Source organism: Entelurus aequoreus, linkage group LG13, assembly GCF_033978785.1.
Source record: "Entelurus aequoreus isolate RoL-2023_Sb linkage group LG13, RoL_Eaeq_v1.1, whole genome shotgun sequence".
NCBI classification, from domain to species: domain Eukaryota; kingdom Metazoa; phylum Chordata; class Actinopteri; order Syngnathiformes; family Syngnathidae; genus Entelurus; species Entelurus aequoreus.
The window spans coordinates 13,057,712-13,069,594 of record NC_084743.1 but is presented as its reverse complement, the minus strand read 5'-3'; the positions used below and the strand labels follow the sequence as shown (position 1 = coordinate 13,069,594).

Here is an 11,883-nt window from a genome sequence, read left to right as displayed (position 1 = left end):
TTTAAACTTTGATTCTTGAAAAACAAAAATGAAAAAAGTGTTTATTTAAAAAAAAAAATAGATTCTTTATAAAATTAAATTTAAAAAAATTAAGGATCGATTTAGAATATTAATATTTGGATGTGAATTTTTTTTTTTTTTGATCCAGATTTGATTATTGATTCAAACCGGATTCTTGCAATGTATTTCTAAAAACATCTTAAAAAATAGATTCTTAAAAAAAATTTATTAAAAAAATCAAAAATCGATTTTGAATCGGGTTAAATAAGAATCAAGATTCGGATGTGAATCAAAATTTTGTACACGTCTTTTTAAACTTTGATTCTTGAAAAACAAAAATTAAAAAAGTGTTTTTTTTTTTTAATTGATTTTAATTTGTGAATCTTCCGGCACCTAACAATTTGATCCGATTTCGAGTCTTGAGGTGACGATTTGATACAGAATTGATTCTCGATTTGAACTGACTTTCGCAGTGTATTCCTAAAAACGTCTTTAAAAATGGATTCTTAGAAAAAATGTATTTAAAAAAATACGTTTAAAAAAAAATCAAGAATCGATTTAGAATAATAAATAAGAAACAAAATTCGGATGTGAATCAATTTTTTGGTACACCCCATTCGATTCCGAATTGGCTTCTGATTCAAATCGATTCCTGCAATGTAATCTTAGAAATTGATTCTTGGATGTGAAGTTTGGATGTGAATCAATTTTTTTGGACACCCTAAAAGGGGTGTGCATTTTTGGGCAGTGAACATTTCGATCCGGTTCCAATTCGGATAAGAAACGATTCTCCTTTCAACAGGAGTTTGCATTGTGTTGTTTGCTATAATAAATACAATGAAACTTTTTCAAAACAGGTTAGAAAAACTCCTGGTTGTCTGCAAATATATTGGTTAAAAATGAGTTCTTATAAAAAATAAATAAATACAAATAAAAAATAAAGTTTTTGGAAAATCAGGAATCGAGATGAATAAGAATCGCAATCATTTTCTAAAACTAGGTGCCTTGCTGGCTATGGAATGTGTGATTATGGTGGGTCGAATAAATGCACCTTTAATGGCAAATGTACAATGTTTGCTATCATGCGCTTGAACAGTATTTGGAGGAAGTTAGGTCAGAAGAGAATGTTCCGTGTGTTCCGTGCAGCAACAACATGTGTTTTGGAACATCTGCTGTGTGCAAATGTCACAGTCCTTCCAACAGTTGCCCTGAGATACAGTAGCCACTGTCTCACTGAGGATGCACACTGCAAGAGGACTTACTGTACACTGCAAGAGGACTTACTGTACACTGCAAGAGGACTTACTGTACACTGTAAGACCAGGGGTCACCAACCTTTTTGAAAGCAAGAGCTACTTCTTGGGTAGTGATTAATGTGAAGGGCTACCAGTTTGATACACACTTAAATAAATTGCCAGAAATAGCCAATTTGCTCAATTTACCTTTAACTCTATGTTATTATTAACAATTAATGATATTTACACTTAATTGAACGGTTTTAAAGAGGAGAAAACATGAAAAAAAAAAGACAATTAAATTTTGAAACATAGTTTATCTTCAATTTCGACTCTTTAAAATTCAAAATTCAACCGAAAAAAAGAACAAAAAAAACCCAGCTAATTCGAATGTTATAGAAAAAATTAAAAAAAGAATTTTTTTGTAACATCAATAGTAATTTTTCCTGATTAAGATTAATTTTTGAATTTGGATGACATGTTTTAAATAGGTTAAAATCCAATCTACACTTTGTTAGAATATATAACAAATTGGACCAAGCTATATTTATAACAAAGACAAATCATTATTTCTTCTAGATTTTCCAGAACAAAAATTTTAAAAGAAATTCAAAAGACTTTGAAATAAGATTTAAATTTGATCCTACAGATTTTCTAGATTTGCCAGAATAATTTTTTGGAATTTTAATCATAATAAGTTTGAAGAAATATTTCACAAATATTCTTCGTCGAAAAAAACAGAAGCTAAAATGAAGAATTAAATTAAAATTTATTTATTATTCTTTACAATAAAAAAGATAATTTTACTTCAACATCGATTTAAATTGTCAGGAAAGAAGAGGAAGGAATTTAAAAGGTAAAAAGGTATATGTGTTTAAAAATCCTAAAATCATTTTTAAGGTTGTATTTTTTCTCTAAAATTGTCTTTCTGAAAGTTATAAGAAGCAAAGTAAAAAAAAAATTAATGAATTTATTTAAACAAGTGAAGACCAAGTCTTTAAAATATTTTCTTGGATTTTCAAATTCTATTTGAGTTTTGTCTCTCTTAGAATTAAAAATGTCGGGCAAAGCGAGACCAGCTTGCTAGTAAATAAATACAATTTAATAAAATAGAGGCAGCTCACTGGTAAGTGCTGCTATTTGAGCTATTTTTAGAACAGGCCGGCGGGCTACTCATCTGGTCCTTACGGGCTACCTGGTGCCCGCGGGCACCGCGTTGGTGACCCCTGCTGTAAGGCAACTCTGCACACTGTAAGAGGACTTACTGTACACTGTAAGAGGACTTACTGTACACTGTAAGAGGACTTACTGTACACTGTAAGGCAACTCTGCACGCCGGCCTTTTTCCATGCAGACTCAACTTAACAAAAATAAATAGGTGGCAATTAGTCTTTCACTGAATTGAAACCCAATTAACAGGAAACATGGATCAATGAAGTCAATCAACACTCAAATGACATTCCAAGCTAATGCAGAGACATACAGTTTGCTAATAAATAATAATAATATATGATAGAGTCATATTAAAGAGTGAGTAATAGAATTTAAAGAGGAACTGCACTTTTTTTTTTTGAATTTTCTCGATTATTCACAATCCTCATGGAAATTAGGAACACATTCTTTATTTATATCCATTCTAAATCATAAATAAACACTAGCAAAAGTCAGCCAACTATGGAGTCAACAGGAGTCGCTCCGCTTCGACTATAAAGCGCACCAAAAATCCCCCGTCAACGTTTTAGATCTACGCTGTAAGTAATGTAGTAACATTCATAATAACATGTAATATATACATGATGTAAGTATATATGTCATGTAGTAACATTCATAATAACATGTAATATATACATGATGTAAGTATATATGTCATGTAGTAACATTCATAATAACATGTAATATATACATGATGTAAGTATATATGTCATGTAGTAACATTCATAACATGTAATATTTACATATTTTGATAATTTTAAGCATACAGCGGCATATTAATTTCACAGACGCATCATAACGTTCACTTTCTCTTCAACAACAATAACACTACTAATCATGACAGACTTGATGAGACAACAAAGACTACTTTGAGACAAATGATGATCCAGAAACGTATATTTTTGAGCCTGAATATAATGAGGATGATCTACACGTTTTATACTACATTGGGACAAATGATGATCCAGAACCTTATATTTTTGAGCCTGAATATAAGGAGGATGATCTACACGTTCTAGACTACTTTGGGACACATGATGACCTTATATTTTTGAGCTGCATTGTTAGCTGACATTTGCTATTGTTTATTTACGACTTAGAATGCATAAAAAGAGAGAAATGTGTTCTTGTCTTACATAAATATTGTGAATGATAGACAACATTTTAAAAAAAAAGTGCAATTCCCCTTTGAACAAAAACATGTTTTCTTCATTTTTCTTTGGACTCCTTGACTATAGAAGAGCATCACCAGTGACATCATCATGTGTGACAATGAATATAGAAGAGCATCATCAGTGACATCATCATGTGTGGCAATGAAGTGGTTAGTTTACTTCCTGGCCAGGGTTTCAGACAACTTCTTCAGTCTCTTCTTCAGCTCCAGTGGGAACTTCTCATAGCACTTCTTGCAGACTGGCTTCATGTCGAACTCCACAAACTTGTTCCTGGGAGGGAAACATGCCAACACCCGTTATTCACCTCTCTATGTGGAACTAATATTCACTCATGACACTTCACTCTTGGTGATAATTAACCTGTCTGTCTGTCAAATACATAATATATATATATATATATATATATATATATATATATATATATATATATATATATATATATATATATATATATATATATATATATATATATATATATATACATACTAATGAACCTGTCTGTCTGTCAAATACACACTACACATATATATATATATATATATATATATATATATATATATATATATATATATATATATATATATATATATATATATATATATATATATATATATATATATATATATATATATACTAATGAACCTGTCTGTCAGTCAAATACATGTGTGTGTTTTCATTCATAAATAATAACAGGAAGTAGTCCTGCTGGTTGTAAACACGGTGCCAAGGTTTGAGGTCAGAGTGTAGCCATGTATGAGACTTGCTATCATACTTTAGCAACACAAAGGAGATACAGTATTTCTTCTAACTCCATCAACAATGTTGCTTGCTGACTAGAATGTCAGACAAACTGTAGAAAATGTAGAGCAGAGGTGGCCAACATTTTTTGACCTGGGGGGGCACATTGGGCTAAAAACATTTGGTCAGTGGTCAGCTGACTGCATGTAAAGTAACTTATACACTACCGTTCAAAAGTTTGGGGTCACATTAAAATGTCCTTTTTGACATTTTAATGTGACCCCAAACTTTTGAACGGTAGTGTATATATATATATATATATACACATATATGTATATACATATATACACATATATATATGTATATACATACATATAGAAAGATAGTACTTTATTTGTATATATACACACACACACATATATATGTGTACATATATATACATGCGTATAAACACATTCACATATATACACATATATGTACACAGACATACAGTATATATATACACACACCTATATACATATATACACACACATATATATACGCACATAAATATACACGCATATATATATATATATATATATATATATATATATATATATATATATATATATATATATATATATATATATATATATATATATATATATACATATATACATATACGTATATATATATTTTTTAAACACATTTCGGATTTTTTAAATTGATTAAGAATCGTTACAAATAAGAATCGCGATTTTTTTTTTGACACCCCTATCCTTAACCTCTAAGCCAGTGGTCCCCAACCACCGGGCCACGGCCCGGTACCGGTCCACGGACCGATTGGTACCAGGCCGCACAAGAATTAAAAAAAAATAATAATAATAATAATTTTTTTTTTTTTTTTTTAATGAAATCAACATAAAAAACACAATATATACATTATATATCAATATAGATCAATACAGCCTGCAGGGATACAGTCCGTAAGCACACATGATTGTATTTATTTATGTAAAAAAAAAAAAAAAAAAAAAGTTTTTTCTTTTTTTTTTATATTACCCCCCCCCCCCCCACCTGTCCGTGGGACAAATTTTCAAGCGCTGACCGGTGCGCAGCTACAAAAAGGTTGGGGGACCACTGCTCTAAGCTACATGAATTATGAGCGTGAACTTAGAATCATTGTTTGATTCTTCCTGCCCTGACCTTTGACCTTTGTGCGGTCAAAAAGGTGGACCACACCAAAGACGGGTCTTGCCCCCAAAATGACAAAACCCAGGCCTGCTTACAGCGTGTAAATACTACCTTGATGTTTACTTTACTCACTTTGTTAGCTGACTCTTGCTAAGGCTTCTTCAGGAGTTAGAATGCATGCAAAAGATGAAGAAGCAGGTGAAGAGGACAGACTGACCAAGAGAAGGAAAGAAGGAAGCATCACAGACACATGGGGATCAAAGGCTTCTTCTTTTTCTCCTTGGAGTCTCTCTCTCGCTTAGCCAGGCGGCGTTTCATGTCGTCTGGGAGACGCTCGTAGCAGAACTTGCACACCGGCTTCAGGTCCACCTCCACAAACTTATCCCTGACACACCACCCACAGGAAGGAGCAGCATGGAGGACAGGAAGGAGCAGCATGGAGGACCACACACCACAAGCACAAGAGTTGCAGAGGAACAGGTCAAGAGGAGGACTTGGATGTAAACAAGCAGGTTGAAGGGAAAACATGTAGCAAAAGCTGAGAGTGGACATGCAAATAGGAAGAAGAAGCTAAACATGTTTGCACTGGACTGAAGTCATGTGACTTAGTGGAGTGTAGTCATGTGACTTAGTGGAGTGTAGTCATGTGACTTAGTGGAGTGTAGTCATGTGACTTGGTGGAGTGTAGTCATGTGACTTAGTGGAGTGTAGTCATGTGACTTAGTGGAGTGTAGTCATGTGACTTAGTGGAGTGTGGTCATGTGACTTAGTGGAGTGTAGTCATGTGACTTAGTGGAGTGTAGTCATGTGACTTAGTGGAGTGTAGTCATGTGACTTACTTGAGTGTAGTCATGTGACTTAGTGGAGTGTAGTCATGTGACTTGGTGGAGTGTAGTCATGTGACTTAGTGGAGTGTGGTCATGTGACTTACTGGAGTGTAGTCACGTGACTTAGTGGAGTGTAGTCATGTGACTTAGTGGAGTGTAGTCATGTGACTTACTGGAGTGTAGTCACGTGACTTAGTGGAGTGTAGTCATGTGACTTAGTGGAGTGTAGTCATGTGACTTAGTGGAGTGTAGTCATGTGACTTAGTGGAGTGTAGTCATGTGACTTACTGGAGTGTAGTCATGTGACTTAGTGGAGTGTAGTCATGTGACTTAGTGGAGTGTAGTCATGTGACTTACTTAAGTGTAGTCATGTGACTTAGTGGAGTGTAGTCATGTGACTTACTGGAGTGTAGTCATGTGACTTAGTGGAGTGTAGTCATGTGACTTAGTGGAGTGTAGTCATGTGACTTACTTAAGTGTAGTCATGTGACTTAGTGGAGTGTAGTCATGTGACTTAGTGGAGTGTAGTCATGTGACTTAGTGGAGTGTAGTCATGTGACTTAGTGGAGTGTAGTCATGTGACTTAGTGGAGTGTAGTCATGTGACTTAGTGGAGTGTAGTCATGTGACTTAGTGGAGTGTAGTCATGTGACTTAGTGGAGTGTAGTCATGTGACTTAGTGGAGTGTAGTCATGTGACTTACTGGAGTGTAGTCATGTGACTTAGTGGAGTGTAGTCATGTGACTTAGTGGAGTGTAGTCATGTGACTTAGTGGAGTGTAGTCATGTGACTTAGTGGAGTGTGGTCATGTGACTTAGTGGAGTGTAGTCATGTGACTTAGTGGAGTGTAGTCATGTGACTTAGTGGAGTGTGGTCATGTGACTTAGTGGAGTGTAGTCATGTGACTTAGTGGAGTGTAGTCATGTGACTTAGTGGAGTGTAGTCATGTGACTTAGTGGAGTGTAGTCATGTGACTTACTGGAGTGTAGTCATGTGACTTGGTGGAGTGTAGTCATGTGACTTAGTGGAGTGTAGTCATGTGACTTAGTGGAGTGTAGTCATGTGACTTAGTGGAGTGTGGTCATGTGACTTAGTGGAGTGTAGTCATGTGACTTAGTGGAGTGTAGTCATGTGACTTAGTGGAGTGTAGTCATGTGACTTACTTGAGTGTAGTCATGTGACTTAGTGGAGTGTAGTCATGTGACTTGGTGGAGTGTAGTCATGTGACTTAGTGGAGTGTGGTCATGTGACTTACTGGAGTGTAGTCACGTGACTTAGTGGAGTGTAGTCATGTGACTTAGTGGAGTGTAGTCATGTGACTTACTGGAGTGTAGTCACGTGACTTAGTGGAGTGTAGTCATGTGACTTAGTGGAGTGTAGTCATGTGACTTAGTGGAGTGTAGTCATGTGACTTAGTGGAGTGTAGTCATGTGACTTACTGGAGTGTAGTCATGTGACTTAGTGGAGTGTAGTCATGTGACTTAGTGGAGTGTAGTCATGTGACTTACTTAAGTGTAGTCATGTGACTTAGTGGAGTGTAGTCATGTGACTTACTGGAGTGTAGTCATGTGACTTAGTGGAGTGTAGTCATGTGACTTAGTGGAGTGTAGTCATGTGACTTACTTAAGTGTAGTCATGTGACTTAGTGGAGTGTAGTCATGTGACTTAGTGGAGTGTAGTCATGTGACTTAGTGGAGTGTAGTCATGTGACTTAGTGGAGTGTAGTCATGTGACTTAGTGGAGTGTAGTCATGTGACTTAGTGGAGTGTAGTCATGTGACTTAGTGGAGTGTAGTCATGTGACTTAGTGGAGTGTAGTCATGTGACTTAGTGGAGTGTAGTCATGTGACTTACTGGAGTGTAGTCATGTGACTTAGTGGAGTGTAGTCATGTGACTTAGTGGAGTGTAGTCATGTGACTTAGTGGAGTGTAGTCATGTGACTTAGTGGAGTGTAGTCATGTGACTTACTTAAGTGTAGTCATGTGACTTAGTGGAGTGTAGTCATGTGACTTACTGGAGTGTAGTCATGTGACTTAGTGGAGTGTAGTCATGTGACTTAGTGGAGTGTAGTCATGTGACTTAGTGGAGTGTAGTCATGTGACTTAGTGGAGTGTAGTCATGTGACTTAGTGGAGTGTAGTCATGTGACTTAGTGGAGTGTAGTCATGTGACTTAGTGGAGTGTAGTCATGTGACTTACTTAAGTGTAGTCATGTGACTTAGTGGAGTGTAGTCATGTGACTTACTCGAGTGTAGTCATGTGACTTAGTGGAGTGTAGTCATGTGACTTAGTGGAGTGTAGTCATGTGACTTAGTGGAGTGTAGTCATGTGACTTACTTGAGTGTAGTCATGTGACTTAGTGGAGTGTAGTCATGTGACTTAGTGGAGTGTAGTCATGTGACTTAGTGGAGTGTAGTCATGTGACTTAGTGGAGTGTAGTCATGTGACTTAGTGGAGTGTAGTCATGTGACTTAGTGGAGTGTAGTCATGTGACTTACTTGAGTGTAGTCATGTGACTTAGTGGAGTGTAGTCATGTGACTTACTTGAGTGTAGTCATGTGACTTAGTGGAGTGTAGTCATGTGACTTACTTGAGTGTAGTCATGTGACTTACTTGAGTGTAGTCATGTGACTTAGTGGAGTGTAGTCATGTGACTTAGTGGAGTGTAGTCATGTGACTTAGTGGAGTGTAGTCATGTGACTTAGTGGAGTGTAGTCATGTGACTTAGTGGAGTGTAGTCATGTGACTTAGTGGAGTGTAGTCATGTGACTTACTGGAGTGTAGTCATGTGACTTAGTGGAGTGTAGTCATGTGACTTACTTGAGTGTAGTCATGTGACTTAGTGGAGTGTAGTCATGTGACTTAGTGGAGTGTAGTCATGTGACTTACTTGAGTGTAGTCATGTGACTTAGTGGAGTGTAGTCATGTGACTTAGTGGAGTGTAGTCATGTGACTTAGTGGAGTGTAGTCATGTGACTTAGTGGAGTGTAGTCATGTGACTTACTGGAGTGTAGTCATGTGACTTAGTGGAGTGTAGTCATGTGACTTAGTGGAGTGTAGTCATGTGACTTAGTGGAGTGTAGTCATGTGACTTAGTGGAGTGTAGTCATGTGACTTACTGGAGTGTAGTCATGTGACTTAGTGGAGTGTAGTCATGTGACTTAGTGGAGTGTAGTCATGTGACTTAGTGGAGTGTAGTCATGTGACTTAGTGGAGTGTAGTCATGTGACTTACTTGAGTGTAGTCATGTGACTTAGTGGAGTGTAGTCATGTGACTTACTTGAGTGTAGTCATGTGACTTAGTGGAGTGTAGTCATGTGACTTAGTGGAGTGTAGTCATGTGACTTAGTGGAGTGTAGTCATGTGACTTAGTGGAGTGTAGTCATGTGACTTACTTGAGTGTAGTCATGTGACTTAGTGGAGTGTAGTCATGTGACTTAGTGGAGTGTAGTCATGTGACTTAGTGGAGTGTAGTCATGTGACTTAGTGGAGTGTAGTCATGTGACTTAGTGGAGTGTAGTCATGTGACTTAGTGGAGTGTAGTCATGTGACTTAGTGGAGTGTAGTCATGTGACTTAGTGGAGTGTAGTCATGTGACTTAGTGGAGTGTAGTCATGTGACTTAGTGGAGTGTAGTCATGTGACTTAGTGGAGTGTAGTCATGTGACTTACTGGAGTGTAGTCATGTGACTTAGTGGAGTGTAGTCATGTGACTTAGTGGAGTGTAGTCATGTGACTTACTTGAGTGTAGTCATGTGACTTAGTGGAGTGTAGTCATGTGACTTACTTGAGTGTAGTCATGTGACTTAGTGGAGTGTAGTCATGTGACTTAGTGGAGTGTAGTCATGTGACTTAGTGGAGTGTAGTCATGTGACTTACTTGAGTGTAGTCATGTGACTTAGTGGAGTGTAGTCATGTGACTTACTTGAGTGTAGTCATGTGACTTAGTGGAGTGTAGTCATGTGACTTAGTGGAGTGTAGTCATGTGACTTACTTGAGTGTAGTCATGTGACTTAGTGGAGTGTAGTCATGTGACTTACTTGAGTGTAGTCATGTGACTTAGTGGAGTGTAGTCATGTGACTTACTTGAGTGTAGTCATGTGACTTAGTGGAGTGTAGTCATGTGACTTAGTGGAGTGTAGTCATGTGACTTAGTGGAGTGTAGTCATGTGACTTAGTGGAGTGTAGTCATGTGACTTAGTGGAGTGTAGTCATGTGACCTAGTGGAGTGTAGTCATGTGACTTAGTGGAGTGTAGTCATGTGACTTACTTGAGTGTGAGCTTGGTGTTGCAGGTGGAGCAAGAGAAGCAGTTGACACACCAAGCCTTGTTGAGGGCCGACACCACTGCAATACACCACATCATGTACTGTGTTATCACCTCGTATTACTGCAGTACATTTATGAATTACTGCAGTATATTTATCACGTTGAATGACTTGCAAACACAAACTTACCATCTCCTTCGATGACACGGTTGCAGTGGTAGCAAACATCTCCAAAGAGCTGCAAGAACAAAGACAGTCAGCACTGACCAAGACAACAACAACAACAACATACTGTATATTATTAATATTAGTCAAAAACAACGCCAGCGGGACTCTCTGATGTTTTATTAAACGCCACAAATGTGATCAGATCCATGCAAACGAGCACAAACTAAAGATAGTACGTATGTTTACGTCAAAGTCAATAGAAGGCTGGATTTATTTACATTATATTTTCTATCTAAAATGTCTTTTCTCTTCATTAAAATGCTAAAGGTGCTTTCATGTAAAAAGTAAAAAAAAAAAAAAAAAATATATAGAAATTCTGCAAGATTCTGGGAGTAAGTGGGGATTTTCTTTGTTTCACAAATCAATAAAAAAATTAATAAAAATTTAATAATATATATACACAATTGTATATATATTCTAATATTAAAAACAAAAATGTTAAAATAAAAATGGTCTAACTCAAGGCCCGGGGGCCAGATGTGGCCCACCACTTCATTTTATTTGGCCCTGGAAAGCCTGTAAATAATATGTATCAATAAATTACTGTAACTTGTATTACTAAATGTATTCTTTCTTTCTATTTTGGGAGAAAAAAAAAAAAATGTACTCCATGTAATCACAAATGATGTTAACTTAAATATTGTCTAATTATGCAAAAAGACATGATCAGACATTCAAACCATTTAAAAAATAAAATAAAATAAATACTAATAATAATGATTTCAAAGCAAGTTATCCATCAAATTGTGTAATGTAAAAGTAGCAATAGATTTCATGGTGAAATTGTGAAATTTACCGTGGTTTTTACAGCATTTTTCTCAAAATGAAAAAAACTGTTATTTTTTTACTGTAATAAACTGTGGTGCCATTTTGTCATTTACAGTAATACACCCAAAAATCTACAGTTGTTGATTTGCGGTAAAAAAAAACAAAAAACAAACTTGCAGCTCAGGTGCCAAAACTTTACGGTAAAATTGCATTTTTTTTAAAATTTACAGTAAAAAAACAAATGTATATTTTACAGTACAATT

General features: G+C 36.2%; 1 protein-coding gene across 2 annotated transcripts in view; it reads right to left on the bottom strand.

Moving 5' to 3' along the window:
• Window positions 1-350: 350 nt before the first annotated feature.
• The window catches only part of LOC133663186 (LIM and senescent cell antigen-like-containing domain protein 1), a 62,894-nt gene continuing 51,361 nt past the window's right edge, over window positions 351-11,883 (bottom strand). The window contains exons 7-10 of one of the 2 annotated variants that reach the window (XM_062067468.1): window positions 10,814-10,862; window positions 10,628-10,703; window positions 5,784-5,918; window positions 351-3,892 (exon numbers count right to left, since the gene is read on the bottom strand). In XM_062067468.1, coding sequence (XP_061923452.1) covers window positions 3,778-3,892; window positions 5,784-5,918; window positions 10,628-10,703; window positions 10,814-10,862 — 375 coding nt within the window. In that variant the 3' untranslated portion in view covers window positions 351-3,777. The remainder of the gene's footprint in view (window positions 3,893-5,783; window positions 5,919-10,627; window positions 10,704-10,813; window positions 10,863-11,883) is intronic. The other variant, XM_062067467.1, reaches the window with a different exon arrangement.